Raw genomic sequence first — 19680 nt, forward strand, 5'->3', positions numbered from 1 at the left:
TTGCCATATGATCTTGCAATCCCACTCCTGGGCATATATATGGAGGAAACTATAATTCAAAAAGATACATGCACCACAATGTTCATAGCAGCACTATTCACAATAGCCAAGACATGGAAACAACCTAAATGTCCATTGATAGATGAATGGATAAAGATGTGGTATATATATACAACGGAATGCTACTCAGCCACAAAAAGGAATGAAATAATGCCATTTGCAGCAACATGGATGGACCTAGAGATTATCATAGTAAGCAAAGAAAGTCAGACAGAGAAAGACAAACACCATATGATATCACTTATATGTGGAATCTAAAATATGAATGAACTTCAAATATGAATGACACAAATGAACTTATCTCCGAAACAGAAACAGACTCACAGACGTAGAGAACAGACTTGTGGTTGCCAAGGGGGAGGGGGTTGAGGGAGGGATGGAGTGGGAGGTTGGGATTAGCAGATGCAAACTATTATATATAGGATGGATGAACAACAAGGTCCTTCTGTATAGCACAGGGAACTATATTCAATATTCTGTGATAAACCATAATGGAAAAGAATATGAGAAAGAATGTATATATATGTATAACTGAATCACTTTGCTATACAGTAGAAATTAACACAACATTGTAAATCAACTATACTTCAATAATTTTTTTTTAAAAAACTAAAAAAAGAAAGAATGCTCATAGCAACATTGTCCCTAAAGGCAAAAACTGGGGGAAAAAATCATATATCCACCTTCACAGAAGGAATAAACCAACTTAAGTCTATTCATACCACTGAATAGCATCAAAGCCATAAAAATGAATGGATTACAGCATAATCAAAGATGAATCTCAAAAACATGAGGCTGCCACACAAGGCTGTGCTTGCAAGTTATGGGAGTGGGCTCAGTAGGTGCTAGAATCTACTACATGCTCCACATGCCAAGCTGAACACACTGGCACAGGGATGCCTATCCGTGAAGGAAGGGGTGCCTTTAAACATCTTTTAACTGTCCAAAGGCTCCTTATGGGTTAGCTCTGGCCCTACAAAATCATAATGTTGAAAGACAAGTCAGAAGTGTATATATTCTGTAATATTCCATTTATACAGAGTGCAAAACCAAATAAAACTAAACCATAATGATTCATATACGTGTGTTAAAACTATATAGAAAAACAAGAGAGTGTTTAACACAGAATTCAGAATAGTGATCATTTCTTGGGGAAAGGAGAGCAACCAATTATGGAAGAGTTCCTGATGGGGGTGGAGAGCTCTTAAGGTACTGAAGATGCTCTATTTCTTTGGCTGAACAGTGGGTAGTCAAGTATTCTGTTATCGTCATTCTTTACCCTGTACATGTATATTTTAAAAGCCCTCCTTATGTAATCCACATGATTGATTTTAAATAAAAGAGATTCCACCCAGGAGTACTGCTGGAGAAGGGGTATCAACGTAAGGGCTGGACAGGGTATATTGCTAGGGGCCCAGAGCTGAGAGTCTGAGTCCTAAGTGGTCACAGGAGGAGAGACTTTGATGTCTCATGTGCGATGAGGTGGGAGGACTCCAATGGGATCCTTCAAAAGTGCTCCATGAAAAAGCAAATTAAAACCACAGCAAGATACCACTATTAGAGTAAAAACAATACAAAACAAAATGTCAATACAAAAACTTGTACACAAATATTGATAGTAGGTAGTGTTATTTATAACAGTCAAAAAGTGGAAACAACCCCAATGTCCATTAACTGATGAATGGATAAATAAAATGTATATCCATACAATAGAATATTATTCAGCAATAAAAGGAATGAAGTACTGATAAATGCTATATCATGGATGAACCTTGAAAACATCCTAAGTCAGATGTGGTCACAGAAGACCACATATTGTGTGATTTCATTTATATGACATGTCTAGAATAGGCAAATCTATAGACAGAAAGCAGAGTAGTGGCTTCAAAGGGCTGGAGAGGATGTGTGTGTGGGAATGTGAAGTGTTTGCTGATGGGTATGAGGTTTCTTTGTGGGATGATTAAAATGTTCTAAAACTGATTGTGGTGATGGCTGTAGAGCTATATGAATAGTCTACAAGCCAGGGAATTGTACACCTTAAATGGATGAATTACATGGCAAGTGAATTATATTTCAATAAAGCTGTAACAACAAAAAGAATGGCTAAAATTTTTAAAAATTGACAATACCAAATGTCAGCAAAAATACAGAGCAACTGGAAGATTTGTACATTGCTAGTGAGAATGCAAAATGGTACAGCCACTTCAGAACTAGTTAGTTTCTTATAAACATACTCTTACAATATGATCAAGCAATCTTACACCTAGTTAATTACCCAAGTTAAATGATAACCTACATTCACACAAAAATCTGTACACTAATATTCATAGTGGCTTTATTTTAATTGCCCCAAACTGCAAACAACCCAAATTTCCTTCTATGAGGGAATGGATAAACAAACTGGTACATTCATACAAATGGAATACTACACAGTAATAAAAGGAACAAACAAATGATACAGACAACAACATGGATGAATTCCAAATGCCTTGTGTTAAGTGAAAGAAGATAGACTCGAAAGGTTACTTATTATATGATTCTATTACCAAAATGGGAAAAGCAAAACTCTAGAAACAGACAAATCAGAGGTTGCCAAGAACGGGGACTTGGGGAAGGTGCTACACACAAAGGATAGAGGGGATTTATTGGTGTGATGGAACTCTTCCAGGTATTGTGGTGGTTACATGACTGAATGGGTTTGTCAAGACTCACAGAACACTACACACAGTACACTATAAAGAGTGACTCTTACTGTACCTTAATTATATCTTAATAAAAAAAATAAACCATTCCCCTCAAAATATTGTCCCATGAGAAGAAAATCTCAGACCAGGGGCCCGGATGCCAGATGCCAATTTAACAGTTACCTCAAATTGTGTCTTTGTTACTTTGACCCCTTCTCCTCCTAGACCTGACCCTAGATGGGAAAATACAGTAGCTAGGGAGTAGAAATGAGGCTGAAAGAGTAAACAAAGCAGCTGACTTTACCCCACCACCAGCCTCACACCCATTCCCCCCCACCACCCTCCTGCCAGGGATTGCAGCCTGAAAGGTACCAGAGGGAGGAAGGGGAGGAGCTCTATATTGTATACAAATTTGAGGTCTTGCTTATCACAGTGACCTGGACATTTAGTTGCTAAAATGAGACTGTTCTTGTGACTGAGAGGCCAGGAAAGCTATGGGATCGGCTTGAATTCAAATGGAGGCGTGGAAACAATCAGCCCACAGAGGGGATTTGAAGGAAAAGTAAGAGAAAGAATAAAGTGACTTTATCATCACCTCCTTATGGAGCCCAGTTTGTTTAATACAATAGTTACTTGTACAATCAGTATGTTAATTACAAATGACTCATTTAATCCCTACAAGTGCCAAATAGGGAACTCCTTGTATTCCAAATGAGTGAGATAGTATTATCATAGCTTAATAGAATATTGTAGAAAATGGACCCTATTTCATAATGATCCAGCACCAAAATATGTTTCCTGAGAAAGTGAACTGGGCCCACTGTACAAGCATAAACAGCAGGAAGGCACAATTCTGTGCTCTCAGATGTATTCAGATACCACAGACACCAAGTGATGGAAGATCCCCACGAGAAGGAAAATTTGTTTGCCATGCACACCTCTGCAACCCTAGTGCTAGAACACTGCCTGCTACAGAGGAAGAAAACATTTGTTGAATAACTGAATGAATGGAACTCCAAGATGCAGATAGGAAAATGAAAAACAGGAATGGCTTTTCTTTTTCCAGGTGTGAATTGCAAATTTTATTTAATTAGAATCCCAATGATTTTTAGACAAGGGGCTTGGGAACCTAAGACTGTGGGTTGAGTCCCAACTTAATAAAGGTACCGAGCATCACCTAAAGCCAGCTAGTGGAGAGTGAATGGGCTGTGGTGATCCCAGTAACTATAACTGGAAACCTCTCTTTCTGCATGAAACAGATACTAAAAGAAAATTTTGTTCAAATTCTCCACGGAGAATATTTTTATTTGTTTATATCCTTCTTGCATACTCTAAAACGCACAGTGTGAATTTCCTTTCTTCAAAAACAGTTGTGAGCCTGGTCAGTTTATCTGACTTCAGAAGGTCTTGGGAAACATTGCCTTAGGTTTGTGCTAAGCAAGTCACAGAGATTGGTCATGAGCTACTACAAAATTACAGGGCATCTAGTTATTACGCAACAGTTATTAGAAAAGCGTAGAGAACACCAGACATACAGCCAGACAGAGAGGGTAATAGAAGAGCAGATGCTATGTAAGTAACAGGATTTCCATATATACGTTATGTACAGTATCAGAGTTCTCTTACAGACAGTAAACTTATGCTTAAATCATTATTTTAAGGGCACTCTAATATAAATACAAGTCTCACTAATTTTAATCTTTTCTCTTTGGCTCACAAGTGCACGAAAATACCATAATCAGTTTTCAGAACTTACTGCATTAATATATAAATAAGATACATTACAAATGGGAAGAAAATACAAGATGCCTCTTTAACATGGTAAATCTCTGAATATAAATAAGCAAATATTTCATATACCTACTGTTAAACAGTCACTGAAATCATTACATGTGTTCTTCCACTCCGCCCCAAGGTCAGACAACAGAAATATCCACAATCTACACAAATTAATCTCTAAAAATACAGCAATAGTACACCTGAAACAATGACTCTGCTACTGTTTTCCCCTCACAGGATACTAACGGGAAGGGCGGGACTCTTGTCAGCCAGTGGTGCTTTTTCTCATCCATCATCACTTCAGGCAGGAGAAATACCGACAATGAAGTCAACTCCTGCCAACAGCATTTCCCTTGGTCCCCGACACCTGGCATTTTGAAAAACATCTTTCCAGGGGTTGTTGCGCAAGCTGGTTTGCAGCATGTCTGGCCCCTCAGTAACTGCTGAAGGTAAATTCTCATGGAGTGGGAGACATACTGCGATCTATTACTAAGCCACACTCACTATACAGACATATATTTATAGAGAGAGGTATATATAGCTGTACATATATACTGTGCTCCTAATGTGCAACTTTTGAAAAAGAACATCATTTCCTGCTAACTCTAACAAGCTTAAGTAAGGTTTTAACAGTATTCTTCAAGATATTATGTTTTCCCTCAATGAAATGGCCTATGTGTTTCAGCAACATATAGAGTTTGTTCTAGAATACCAGAGGGGAAAGGGAAGTCCCAGAAACTCATGTTCTATGGACGGCAATTACAGATCCTGGCCCAGCCTCTCTATTTCCTCAATGAGGAAGTCGATATCAGACTGGGTAGCGGCTGGGTTGGAGATGACCATCCGGAAGAAGTTGGCCTTGTCCCCCTGAGGCTGGTAGCCAACCATGGTTGTGCCAGACTCCATCATCAGGGCTTTGATTTTCGGGGCCACCTTGTGAGGGAAAACACAAAACAAAACTCAAGACTGATACACCATGCTCTTTTTCAAAATGCAACCCATTTCTTAGTTGGAAAAAAGAGCAATTTTCTTTTTATTACTTGTACAAGTTTCTTCCTTGGCTAGTATCTAATGACTAATTTTTTAAATTGACATGTAGTTGATTTACAACATTGTGATAGTTTCAGATGGACAGCAAAGTGATTCAGTTATACACACATATATATATCCTTTTTCAGATTCTTTTCCATTATAGGTTATTACAGGATATTGAATGTAGTTCCCTGTGCTATATGGTAAGACCTTGTTGTTTATCTATTTTATATAAAGTAGTTTGTATCTGCTAATCCCAAACTCCTAATTTATCCCTCCCCCATCCCCTTTCCCCTTTGGTAACCATAAATTTATTTTCTATGTCTGTGAAGTCTGTTTCTGTTTTGTAAGTTCATTTATATCATTTTTTTAGATTCCACATTCACATTCCATGTGATATTTATCTTTTTCTGACTTACTTCACTTAGTATGATAATCTCTAGGTCCATCCATGTTGCTGCAAATGGCATTATTTCATTCTTTTTTATGGCTGAGTAATATTCCACTGTATATATGTACCACATCTTCTTTATCCATTCCTCTGTCTATGGACATTTAGGTTGTCTCCATGTCTTGGCTACTGTAAATACTGCTGCTATGAACAATGGGGTGCACGTATCTTTTCGAATTAGAATTTTCTCTGGATATATGCTCAGGAGTGGGATTGCTGCATCATATGGTAACCTTTTGTTTAGTTTTTTTAAGCAACCTCCATACTGTTCTCCATAGTAGCTGCACCAATTTACATTCCCACAAACAGTGTAGGAAGGTTCCCTTTTCTCCACACCCTCTCCAGCATTTATTATTTGTAGGCTTTTTGATGATGGCCTTTAATGACTGTTTAAGTCTACCCAATCACACATTCCTACAGAAAGTACTGTGCAACTGAATTTTGAAAGTCGGACATAGGACAATGATAATAAATTCAAAATCAAAAACAAAAATGAAAAATTCACATGGCCAACAACACAAATTAGGGCTTCTGTATAATCCAGTGCCTAGGATACTGTCTGGCGCATGGCCTCTGCTCAACAAATATTTGCTGAATGGTTAGATGAATGAAATATTATATAAATTAAATACAATACAAACAACTATAAGTAATATATAAACTAGATATAGAAACCGACAACTAGAATGAATCAGCATTAGAGCAGACTTGAACTTAGTAAAAGATATTTTAACAGACATAGTGTAATACGAAAGTTCCTAGGAATATGTATATTATTCAATTGCCCTGCATATGACCCCTCTAATGACGAACACCAACCTAAGGCAGGGATGCGTCCCCCAGAGGTTCCCACGGATCTGAACCACAGTGAGGGGACAATTCAGACCCAAGAAGACTATAACAAGATGTTTCCCTACCACCCCAAGCCTTTAGCTTTTATTTCTCCTCTGTTAGAAAGACACATCAGAGTGAGTATGTTCTGACTAGCCAGAGAAATTGCAGAGGGTTAGATGAGACAAGGAGTGATTCCATACCTTGTGTAGTTTTTCCCGTCGCTCAGGGCTATCCAGAAGGCCCCTTAGACTTTGTGGAATATACCAGAAACAGACATTCGTGTGCTCAGGCTGTGGAGATTTTCACAGACAAGCATGCATACAAACAAAACAGAAAAATTATGAGAACTTGAGAGAAAGCTGTCCCAAAACCCCTATGGACCCTTGGCGGAAGTCTCTCAGACAAAAAAAAAGGATAAGAAAAGGCTTCATGTTACTTCTACACTTGGGAGAACAAAGCCTGGTTAATCCCATCATCTCTGACAAGAGAGCTGTTTCCCATAACCCATTTTCTAGGTGACTAAAGTTACCCACCTTTCAACACTGAAATGTTAAAAAAATTACATTTGGGTCATTTTAAAAAGGGGTATTATTCATCTTGCCATTTTGTAGTGCCTCATGTATAGAAGATGCTCAAAACATAGTTAATTTTATTGGTACTGAATACTTTGAGTTTACTCTATCGATAATGAACTTTCTCTGAAGACTCAGGATTATCATAATGAACATTAAAATTTATAAGACAGGGCTTATTGAGATGCCTAGAACTGTTTAGTGTTCCTGCCCTAAAGACTCTCATGCTTTTTAAGTCCTTCTGTATTCTTGTTATAGTTTTTCAGTTTCCTTCCTAGTTGCTGTCTGCCATCACTGTGCCTGCCTCTCATGGTCTAGAGACGTTACATTTGTTTTAACCTGCTAGTAGAATGTTTAAATTAGTGTAAATAACGAGAGTGAGGTCCCAGAGGTGAAACGTGTGAGCACTGTATGACTGATTTGAACTGCTCAGGGCTCTTTCGCTCATTTGGAGACTCTCCAGTGTGTTCCTAGTAGTTTAGGTGCCTGATAAATAGACTGAATTGAATGCAGGCGGTGTTTTATTACACTGAATTATGAGTGGATATCCTTTTGTTCAGCACTGGTTCCTATTCCAAATTTCTTCATTCAACTGCGAGCTCCAATAGGGCAGAGACAGTACCTGTTTTGGTCACTACTCTATAATCCAGCTCCTGGCCTGGGGCAAGGCACACAGCAGGCACTCAGCCAACACTGGTATGACAAGTACCTTACTGTGTGCAATGCGGATCTGAACTCAGGGCAGAGAAAATTGTATCTTGCTCTCTTCATAATGAATCTATTGTAAAGTAGAACTTCATTTTAGAACCAGTCTTGGAAGACAAGGATATACCCATCCTATAAACTTCTTGGAACTGAGGAACACTTTATCATGGAGGTATAACACCATAATAAGACCCCAGAATTATACAGGATTCAGACCTGCCAAGGAAAGACCTCTTGCCTACGAAGGGCTGGCTGAGAACTATTTCTTTATTAGAAGAGGTGAAGGGGAAAAGTCATCCCAATGCTACCGGAAGAAACACTCATGGACACAGAGGGAAGTAAATGAAGAGTGCTAGAATGAAAATTCAGAAGCAGCTTCTGGCAATGTGGGACACTACAGCTTCAGGAGCTTCCCTCAAAAGATTTTCCAGAAATGCTATACATCTAGTCCAGGATGACAACTTACCTCACCATCAAAAACCATCTCAAATTCCTCTCTGTTTTTAATCTTGGCATAGAGGTATTCTGCCAGCTCCAAGCATTTGTTGATCTGATTTTCAAAGCCCACTGTGCCCTGTTTTAAAAAAGGAAAAGTCATGTTTGTTGGTGACAGGCTGAATTTCCCTGTGATGGCATTGACAGGGCTATGCTGTCTTCGTCTATCGGAAATATACGTAAGAGCATTGTTGGAGATGGTTAACAAGAACCATCTCATTAAATGTGTGTGGCTTTCTCATAGCTCTGCATGCGATAAAGTGTGCCTCATCTCTTTTGAAGGCACTCTAGTCTCTGGGCAGTTATTCTCAACAGGGCTTTTAGTTTCTTGCTAGTAATTCACAGCCTGAAGCCCATTTCTGGTTTGCTTTAGGATAATGCCACCCAAACTGCTGTCTATGGACTGAGGCCAGTCTACAAAATGTAACCAGTCCATGATAAGATGATCCCCAAAACTGAGATTAAGTAATAAGAAACTTTTATGGTCATTTGACAGAGTAATTTTATGCCTACTGAATTGCATGTTTAAAATCGGTGTTCATACTTTGTATGGCTTTTTATTTCACCTTTCTAGCAATTCATTTATTGTAGTGCACAATAAATGAATTTAATGAAGACCAATTTATTGCACTGCTCTATGAGAGGTTAGAAAAACCCCAGCTGGTTCTTCACCACAGATAGTTGGAGAAATACTACTTTAGAACCCACCTTCCACAGCAGGAAGTCCTGGCCAAACACGTCCCCCTCCCTCCCAGGCAGGTTACCTTCCACGTAACATGGTATTACCCCTTTTTGGTGAGAGGCAGGCAGGCAGATGGGGAAGCACTGGTCTCAGGATGTGCCCTGAGATGGCAGTAGCTCCATCTATTGACAAACTGAGCATGAGTTTCCAAAGCCAGCATGGCTGATTAGTAACAGCAGCATGGGGGTTGCTGAGTGGGTCGGTGTTAACAAGGAGAGCAGATGCACGAGGCCTGTGGGTTGCTAATGTGTCTGGGCCAAGTCCAACACTGGCAAAGCAGCAGTTGCCTCTGAGCACGTGCTCGGGCCAGTCCACTTCCTTCTTGGGAAGGAAGCCCGCACCAGGTCCCACCTCGGTAACCAATACACTTTGAGCTAAACTTCCAGCAGACGGTTCAAGTGGTTATTGTTAGGCAAAACCAAGGCACAAATTACTGAGACAGGCCATGTGGTTATCATATTTCTGAATGATAGGGCTCTTTCTCTTGTTGCAATTTATGGCTATTTATATGCTTAAAATACCTATGATTACTTGTGGTAGAAATCAAATTCAGACTATTTCTATATTAAGACAAAATAACTTAATGAGGAAAAAAACTAATGATCCATCAAATTCTTCCTACAGAAAAAACATTGGACTAGATGTTTGGCTGGAAAGCCTTTTTTGTTTTGGTATTAGGTGACCCGATCTTATATATGGAAATTTATTAAAATTACTTTACAGTAGAAAAATAAAATGATGGTTGCAATATAAAGCTGTGAAATAAAAATTGCCCTTACTTGACTGCATACAAATACTTTTGAAATAAATAGTCCCATGGTATTCCTCTCCCTCACCCCCACTGGGGGAAGTTCCAGTAGTTTGCTTTTTTTTCTAGACACAGAAATGCAACCTGAAAGACTGATGAATGCAGACATAGCATGCCTCAGTCTCGGATTTCTTAGAATAAAGTATTTATTTTCTAGAAGAGAGTATAGAAGTACAAATAATGGGAAAGCCATTATTTAAATAGAACTTAAAACTGTCATATATATCCCATGATTTGAGGCCACATAAAGGAACTCAGGATTCTGCACAGAATAATGTAGTAATTTTATCTTTATCTCCTTCTCTACATCTGCACTAAATAATTTCAGCATCCCTAAGGACTGCTGTGGAAGTCCTTATCTTGGCAAAATTTTTAGTGCTTATAAGAGAAAGTTATAAGAAAAGTCATGCTAATTCAAATTGAGGAGACTGAATGGAAGGAGAGAGAATTTGACATAAGGGATGAAGTGATTTCATTTGCAAAGAAAATACAGTTAACTCAATTATCTAGATATTGATTTCACACATAATGAATTATCTGGGATATATCTTTGCCTCTCTTTTGCCAGCTAGCCTGTGCAAATTACATTTCTGCTCTATTTCCTGAATGCCCTCCTTCGTACCTTTGCTTTCCACATCAGCCAGAACTTGAAGATGTCCACATGGCGGCCACACTGAATGGCTTTATCCCCAGTGTCGTAGGAGACGTCATACTGCTTGTCTGGCTGGAAGAGGTACCCCGCACACATCTGGTTGCATCCTTGGAGGATACCCTGTCATGGAAATCAAGACAGGTGTGCATCTGTATTCACAGGGCAGAGGTGAGGATGGTTTTGAAACAGGGCAGGCCGGACTTAGGGCCACATACAACCTTTCTTCTAACGTCTCATGAGGCTGTGCACTTGTTCTGATGTCCTTCTCCAAAACCACCCTTGGAAAAACCTTTGCCCCTTCTCCTCTATCACTCTGATTGGAAACCGATCTTTTGTCTCAGATGCCAACAACAAGGGCCCACCCTAGTGTCCCTCTAAGGAGCATCTGGAAATGTGCATGGGCGTTTTGGGTCATTTCACAGGCTGGAAGTGCTATGGCATTCAGTCAGCAGGGGTTGGGGACATAAACTTCCTGTAGGGGGTGGGACAGTTTCATGCGTGGAAGAATTTTCCTCCCCCAAAGCACCCCCTAAAAAGTGTTCCAATCCTTTCTGGGAGCTCCTATGAAGTTAACAGGCATCCTACTTAGGAGTGGAGTAAAAAGCTTGTACAGGTACTGGCCCCCACAGGTTGGTGACAGGCTTTTGGGGACGCCTCAGTGTGCAACAGTTTTACTGGAGGAACAAGGCCCTCTGGGGCAGGGTCCTATTAGATTCTTAGGAAGAGAATATACTACCTATTGTTCTAAGTGACTTTCAGGCATTTTATCAGTGCATTGACATGGTTAAGAACTCAAGCTTTGGAGCCAGAGTACCCAAGTCTGAAATCTGGCTGACGTTTGCTAATTTGGGCAAGTTACACAACTATTGTCATTTACAGAAGCTTTTTGGTCAACATTCCTTGTTGCCCTAGGTTGACATTTGTAGCTGTGGTTCCAAATAACTTGCTTCAGCTCTTGGGACCACAAACTCATGCTAAGAACTAAAAGTATGTCCCAGTGACCACTTTTTGTCCTCACTGAGGTGAGAGTTGGCAGCTCACCCAATCACTCTCACTTTTGTTTGAACAAACACGAAGGAATGTGAAATGAAACAATGCCCTTGTAGTTTCTATCACTGGCAGGGCCCTGGGGGCTGAACAAGGAAGAAGGACAGTTCAGAGCAAGGGCCAAGAGGATATGCTGGGTTAGCCGAAGGCTAACATATGCAGGTGGGAAAGAACAGCCGTGGCAGGCCCAGTGGGGCTGTCAATCTTGTGAGTGTCTCAACCAGTACTGTAAAAAGACCCCATGCTTTTCTCTTTTTGTGCCTTCTCAAGGGTGTGCAGGCCACCAGCTCATCTCTGCGGGGAGGGCAGACCTTTTCCTTGACCAGGATGGCGGAGCACTGCAACAGCACACCCATCATCTTGTGAGGATTCCAGGTGACTGAGTTGGCCCTGAAAGAAACATGTGATGCTCTGAGGAGGAGGTGCAGGAGTCAGCAAGAGGCAACCACCCTCTTGAGGAAAACATCACCCACTGCAACTCAAGTCAAGACTCAACTCAAGTCAAGACTCAACTCAACTCAACTCAAGTTTTCGACACCTCGTCCCCTAAATTGACTAATCAAGTGGCAAACAAATATTTTGCAGGCAGTCTCAGAGTACTAAGTGGCAGACTGCCTCTTCTAAATAACTGCTATTAATACTTGCTAACATTTACGAACAGCATTTATTACGTATCCTATTGTTCTAAGAGGGTTACAGGCATTTTATCAGTGCGGTGTCACGGTTAAGAGCTCAAGCTTTGGAGCCAGATTACCCAAGTCTGAAACCTGGTTGGGCAAGTTACATAACTCCTTTGAGCCTCAGTTTTCCTGTCCGTAAAGTGGGGAGAACAGTATCTGCCTCAAGGAATTGAATAAAGGATAAAATGAGTTAGTAAATATATAATGCTAATAACCATGGTTGAATACTTAATTCTCACAACAATCCTATCATATAGGGACTATTATCACCTCTATTTTAGATGGAGAGACTGAGGCACAAAAGGGTTCAATACATCACCCAAAGTCACACAGCTGGGAAGCGCTGGAGCCAAGATTCAAGTTCAGGGAGTCTAACTGTCAAGCCAGTGTTCACATCCTCTCCACTAGACTGCCTCCCTCTAGGCTACAGACTCAGCTTCTTTCTGCCTTTCCATTCTTACTAATAAATTGGACTGGTGATGCTGACCTACCTGCTTATAAGGTAGTATGAAGACTGACACATAAAAGCAAGGATCAGTTGGACAATTCTAGACTTTGGCTACTTAGCAGCATTGTTTAAATGTTAAATAAACATAATCTTGCCTGTTTAGGCTGCAATGATAGCTTAACAAGCATGGTCTCCTAGCAACCACACTACCCCGTCAGACACAATTAAATGGTTAAGGAGCACACTAGCTAGGACATTATGGAAACAACTACGTGTAATGTATGATGATTAAAGCTTAGGTAGCTCCTTTCCAATGGCCTAGCCCACAGCTGGGCTCTATGCTTTAATACCTGTGAAGGATGTTTTCCCCAGACATAGCAATTGGCTCGGAATTATACTGCCTCTGCTCTCCCTGGAGCTAAATTCCTGCTGCGAATTTTTAACCTCTTCATCTTGCTTAGGTGCATAAGAGGGAAAATAATTTAGTGTATACATGACCACAGGCGTACATTGTATCTCAAGAAGAAGAAAGAAAGGCATGATGTACTTTCCCCCATGTGCATAATAAAGAAAACCTTTATGAAAGAGACTGTGAGAAGTTCTAAGAAAAGCTGACTAAATGTTTATCTCACTAAAAAACATCAGTGTTGGACTTCTCTGGTGGCGCAGTGGTTAAGAATCTGCCTGCCAATGCAGGGGACACGAGTTCAATCCCTGGTCCAGGAAGATCCCACATGTTGCAGAGCAACTAAGCCTGTGTGCCATAACTACTGAGGTTGCGCTCTAGAGCCCGTGAGCCACAACTACTGAAGCCTGCGCGCCTAGAGCCTGCGCTCCACAGCAAGAGAAGCCACTGCAATGAGAAGCCCATGCACGGCAACAAAGACTCAGCACAGCCAAAAATAAATAAATAAATAAATTTATTAAAAAAAAAAAATCAGTGTCAAGCCTTATTTAGAAGGTAGTGAATTTAATCCATTTTCTCATTGCTATCATTCACTGAATCATTAAACAATTACACATAGGGACTTCCCTGGTGGAGTAGTGGTTAAGAATCTGCCTGCCAATGCAGGGGACACAGGTTCGAGCCCTGGTCCGGGAAGATCCCACATGCCGCGGAGCAACTAAGCCCGTGCGCCACAACTACTGAGTCTGTGGTCTAGAGCCTGTGAGCCACAACTACTGAGCCTGCGGTCTACAGCCTGTGAGCCACAACTACTGAGCCTGCATGTCACAGCTACTGAAGCCCGCGCACTTAGAGCCTGTGCTCCGCAACAAGAGAAGCCACTGCAATGAGAAGCCCACGCACCACAACGAAGACCCAACGCAGACAAAAAAAATTAAATAAATAAATAAATAAATAAATAAATAAGTTTAAAAAAACCAATTATACATAGATCTCACAAAATGTCTTAAATGTTTTTTTGAATGTCCTAAAGTTCTGAAGTAAATGATTCTTTGGTGCTACAGGTGGAAAGTAATAAGACATGACGTGGATTCAATTTCCTTCAGAAGACATACGTACTTTAAAATGTTAGAGAAGAAAAAGTCTAGTGCAAAATGTTTCAAGTTTTCCTTGACTCAAAGATGGAAAATGGAAATTGCCCGAGAAATCTAAAGTACAGCTGGACTGGCTCATCTACATTTAAGATCTTGTCCTCCAAGTTAAGGGTCATATAACCATGCTTCAACAAGTCAGTCCCACTCCCTTCGATACTGGCCTTTCAAAACTGAAATGCAAGGGAAGAGGCCCAGGAGAGGTAACAAACACTGAAGCCACGGGAGCGCTCTCCCTGATGCCTGCTCCCCGTCCCCTTCTCCACCCTCAGTCTGCTCTTACTGCTGTCACTCTGCTCCAGCCACAGTGATTTCTGTGACGGTCCTTCCTCCAACTTGCCAAGAACAGTCCTACCTCCGGGTCTTTGCATTGGCCCTTCCCACCGTCTGGAACACTCTTCCTTGTATTCATGCTTCCTCTCTCCCTTCAACCCAGTATCTCCTGAAACGCCTCCTCCTCAGAAAGGCCTCCAACTACCCTGTCTAAAATAGCATGGCTTGGCAGATGAAATATCTCTTTGTTTATGAGACAAGTTAGGTAAGTTGAGTGTCTTACCCTTTTCCCAGCTTAATGGGAAATGTAAGCTTAGTGAGAAAAAAGAATGAAATAAATCAGCGCCCCTTTCTGTGCCCTTGACAAACTCCCATTTAGCCTCCAAATCCCCACACTGGTAAGTCTCTCGTCTCTCCTACCCGGGCACCTTGCAATCACATCTATTGTTGAGCTTATCACATGGTGTGGTAACTATCTGCATACTTGTCTTTTTCTCTTTCTAAATCGTGAATTGAGGCGAGAACTCATTTGACTGGGAAATCCATCATCTTTGATTTCCCAGTGCCTGGCATACAATAAGTGCTCAATAAATGCCTGCCGAACAAAAGTGAGCTTAGAGTGAATAAGACGTTGGGAATTGGGGCAGGGACGTTACAAAAGTGAGCTTAGAGTGAATAAGACGTTGGGAATCGGGGCAGGGACGTTAGGGACTCAGCGGCACAGCGTGTTGCATGGCCTGAACGGAGGGAGGCCCTGTGCTCAGCCCTTACCTTTCTATGCCGCTGAGTTTATGGCGGTGCTTCTGAGACATGAGCAGCCCGCCACCCCAGGCAGCCTGTGAGGACAGAGAAAAAGAGAGGGAGAGGGAGCAGTGACACTGAGGAGTCCATGCCCGGTCACTTCACATCTCTAGCGAAACATGAGCGAGAATGTAAACGGCGAAAAACGTAAGCTTCTCTGACAAAAGGAACCCACGCTGATTGTTCCACCAGGGGCCGTTGTGCTTATTCATCGTTTATCACTTCTTCAAAAGTTCCTCCTGGTTAACATCAGAGTCGCAGTGCAAGTGATACAGGTAAATAGGGGCTGAGCCTGTGGTGCTGAGACCCAAGGCCCAAAGTGCTCTGGAAAGCCAGGGACACTTGAGGAGCCAAGGGGCGGAGCTCCGGGAGCGACACAAAGGACTAGAGACTGCCGTCTGATTCTGCCCAGAGCAGAATTCTAAGGACTCCTGAAAAACTCACAAGGCAGCAGCCCTGGTGGGCTTGGAGGTCCCACAACCACTCCTGCAATAGCAAGACATTTTTATGTGTCCCCTGATGCATGGTGATCGAATATCTTGGGACACCATGTGACACAAGAACAGCCTTTGTTATCATTTGTCCAATAGCAGGGCAGATCACCCCACTGTCTAGTTGTGAGAAGTTCAACCCATAAAAGAATGGAGAGAGAAAAAGGAAAAAACACACCCAGTCACACGTGTGAAAATGTACATCTTATGTTCCTAGGAAAATTTGGAACTAAATCTCTTAATTGATAACACCTTCCATATACTGCCTTATTTTTCCTACATGAACCAGATATGCATTTCTTTCTTTCTTCTTTTCTTCCTTTCTCCTTCCTTCCTTTTTTTTTTTTTTTTTTTGGAAGAAAAGTGTCATAGATGGCTGGACTGAAGGCAGATAGCTGAGTGCCCAGATTCAGACTCATGGTCACTTTCTATACGTTGTATCTTACATCTTTTCCCTCTGAAATCAGTTGTCCTTCAATCTTAGACATTTGTTCAGACAAAAGCTTTCCGGGAAAGTGATAGAGATGAAATTCTAGGATGAATCGCAGATGACAGCAATTGGCCAGTAAGGACTGGGTGAGCCCCAGAGGACGGACAGGCGTGTGGTGTGCACCTGTCACGAATGGCCTGCTAGGGGCCAGAGAAACGTAGTGGGGAGAGAGGCAATGGGAGAAGCTGGAGGCAAATTATAAAGCAGAGCTGCTTCCACCCCACGACGGGACCAGGCCACTCTGAGTTACAGCACTTACATCGACATGCAGCCAGAGGTTGTATTTCTCACATATATCTGCAATCTCCTGTATGGGATCAAAAGCGCCATAAACAGTCGTGCCGGCAGTTGCATTGACATACAGAGGAATGTATCCCTATAAGGTAAGAGGGACAAGCTGATTAGTCTTTCTAACCTCCCTCCTTTCCACATGAAGGAGAATTACTGTAGCATTTATTTCCAGCAGAGATCAGCTAAGCTGGTGTGTTATCAGATACTATATCTGGGACTATTCTCTGTTAGCTCATTCACCATTCCTTCATTTATTCAACAAATATTTTTGATGACTTTCATGTGCCAGGCCCTGTTGTGGATGCTGGGAATACAGCAGTGAGCACAAAAGACGAATATTTCTGTCCTCATGGAGTTTGCATTTTTGTGGGGAGTGACTGACAGTCAACAAAATTAAATAAGCAAAATAAATAGCATGTTTAGTAGTGATAAGTTCTATGGCAAACAATAAAGCAGGAAAGAGTAATAAGTGGAGTGATGGGCAGGTATCTGAGTGTCATCTGGACATTCTACATTTTAGAAGCTGTGCTGTTCTAAGTGTATTGATGTAATAATAATACTGAAGCATTGTTTGGTTATTGAAAACAGGTCTATACACCGTTTCCCTAAGAGTAGATACAGTAAAATTTTGGTGTGAACAAGAAATAGATGAGAAAGTGAAGTAATAGAGCTCAGACAGGGTTAGGGAAATCTATGAGTTCTAGGAGCTCCCCCTCTGCCCCTTGCTCAGTCCTAGCGACATTTCTATCCTTCTCTGCTGAGACCCTGCAAACAACCATAGTTAGAGAAGGAGGTACAAGAATGTAACCAAAACAACAATGAGTTGGTAAATGGCCTGACAGGTACTTGGCAGTGCCTCGTGGATATATCTGTTCTATGCGATTTTTCTGTTTAAGAGAATTTATTGAGGCTGGATTCACCAAGTATTATGGGCCAACTGCCAGGGCATGCAAGCAATTTGCTAAATAGAATCCTAACCTTAAATGATATTTGTTAAAATGAGATTATACCTAACAAGTAGCAAGTGAAAACCTCAGTTAGGCTGCATCTTCATGAGACGCGGATAGTGGATTTATTGAGGTACATCAAACTAGTCATTTGGCACAGTGAAGACAGAACAAGTGGTTTAATCACTGAATTTTCCACTTTTCAAAAAAAATTGATATTGTGTAGACACAGCTTTAAAGCCATGTCAACACACAAGTTGAAAATAAGCAAACATCTGAGAAAAGAATTTTAGAAACACAATAAAATTATCTCTTATATTATCAAACACTTTTATTGTCTAGGGCAGAAAGAAGGTATTTTAAAAAATCTATATTCACCAGAGTTTAAATGCACCATAGAGTACATACCTTTTGCTTGGCTTCAAGAATTTTTGCCTCTAAATCAGCTGGAATTATCTTCCCCCTGTAATTATTGTAAAAGGAGAGAAATGAAAATGAACAATCAGTGAGATTGCACATGGAAAAAACTTCAGCAGCAGCAGAAAGTAATTTAATCAGATATTTTCAACAGACCATTAGCAGCTTGGCACACTGTACTGAGTCAGTCCTTAAGCACAATAAAACAAATTTAACAGATGAGCACATTTAATACATCAAGAACCTAATATTCACTCTCCCCTGCCTACCTTTCATTGCACTTTATCAAAATCACATTGTCGGTTCCAAAGCCAAGTGCAGCCCCAGCTTTCTTTATGGAATAGTGACTCTGCAACAGAGGCTGGAGGTTAGATGTTAGACAGTCCCTTGGAAAACACCACAATGCATGAGCAAGAGCACCCAACTCACGTGTTCTGAGGTGAAGAGGACCAGCTTGGGTACGGCCGCCATGCCCTTTGTCTTAACTTCCGGGAAGTACTTGTAGCGAGCAGCCATGATGCTGTACATGTTGGATATGGCTCCCCCTATCGGCAAGCAGACACATTGGGAGCTGTTGGGACTCCCTCAATACTGTTTCTAACAACAAAGGCTGACGTGTTGTCTCAAGAGACTAGGGAGGTCAGAAAGGGGAAGGACAATATCATGCATGATAGGTTTTGCTGGCTTCCTTATTGCCAGGGCTTCCCTCTGGCCCCTTTGCCCTGGAAATATAAATAATCACACTTATTACCAAAGCCATTTAGGCAATTTGGCTGGAGGTGATTCACGTACTCTGGTGCCTGTCCCACCTTGAAGCCTAGACAGGAATATAAGGGGTGGCAGAAGCAGCGGCTGCAAAGAGATAGGTGAGTTACAACCCTCCTGCTTCCATTTTCTGCTCAATCTATTTACTGAACAAAGATGAATCTTTTCTCTGAGTCAGAAAGACAGAGAAAGAGAGAGTAATAGAGCCTATGGAAGGAAACAGCGACATTGCCTGGATACTCTCCTCAAAGAACAGCCCAACTGAGTTATTGAGTCATTTAGAAGAACTCCAAGTGTATTAAAATAAAACCAAACTCATGTTTACTTAAATCAAGATGAAAGGAGAACTGAGGTAACCAGGTACGTCTGGCCAACACAAACGAATCATGTTTGCATCAGTTACCTGACAAACAGGCAAATTCATGGACTGATTCAATTGCCTGAACAATTGCAATTTTTATTTTTTCTCTTCCCTTTGTACACAATCACACTGTCTCTGGCACCACTCCAAACTCCCTCCTTTCTACAAGATTATCTGTCCTTGTTTTAAAGATTCTTATTGTATCTATATTGAACTAGAGATTTAAAGTAGATATACTATTTTGGCCAAAATTGATCTGTCCACTGATAATCTTGATTCTCTGATCCCCAGCTTAATC

At 41.1% G+C, this 19680-nt stretch overlaps 1 protein-coding gene across 2 annotated transcripts in view; it reads right to left on the reverse strand.

Moving 5' to 3' along the window:
- Positions 1 to 5282: 5282 nt before the first annotated feature.
- The window catches only part of GAD1 (glutamate decarboxylase 1), a 37166-nt gene continuing 22768 nt past the window's right edge, over positions 5283 to 19680 (reverse strand). For both annotated transcript variants that reach the window (XM_068543924.1, XM_068543923.1), the window contains exons 7-16: positions 18686 to 18801; positions 18526 to 18605; positions 18248 to 18302; positions 16861 to 16977; positions 15591 to 15655; positions 12173 to 12251; positions 10785 to 10934; positions 8584 to 8691; positions 7041 to 7130; positions 5283 to 5456 (exon numbers count right to left, since the gene is read on the reverse strand). In XM_068543924.1, coding sequence (XP_068400025.1) covers positions 5283 to 5456; positions 7041 to 7130; positions 8584 to 8691; positions 10785 to 10934; positions 12173 to 12251; positions 15591 to 15655; positions 16861 to 16977; positions 18248 to 18302; positions 18526 to 18605; positions 18686 to 18801 — 1034 coding nt within the window. The remainder of the gene's footprint in view (positions 5457 to 7040; positions 7131 to 8583; positions 8692 to 10784; positions 10935 to 12172; positions 12252 to 15590; positions 15656 to 16860; positions 16978 to 18247; positions 18303 to 18525; positions 18606 to 18685; positions 18802 to 19680) is intronic.

This window comes from Eschrichtius robustus, chromosome 5, assembly GCF_028021215.1.
Source record: "Eschrichtius robustus isolate mEscRob2 chromosome 5, mEscRob2.pri, whole genome shotgun sequence".
NCBI lineage: Eukaryota > Metazoa > Chordata > Mammalia > Artiodactyla > Eschrichtiidae > Eschrichtius > Eschrichtius robustus.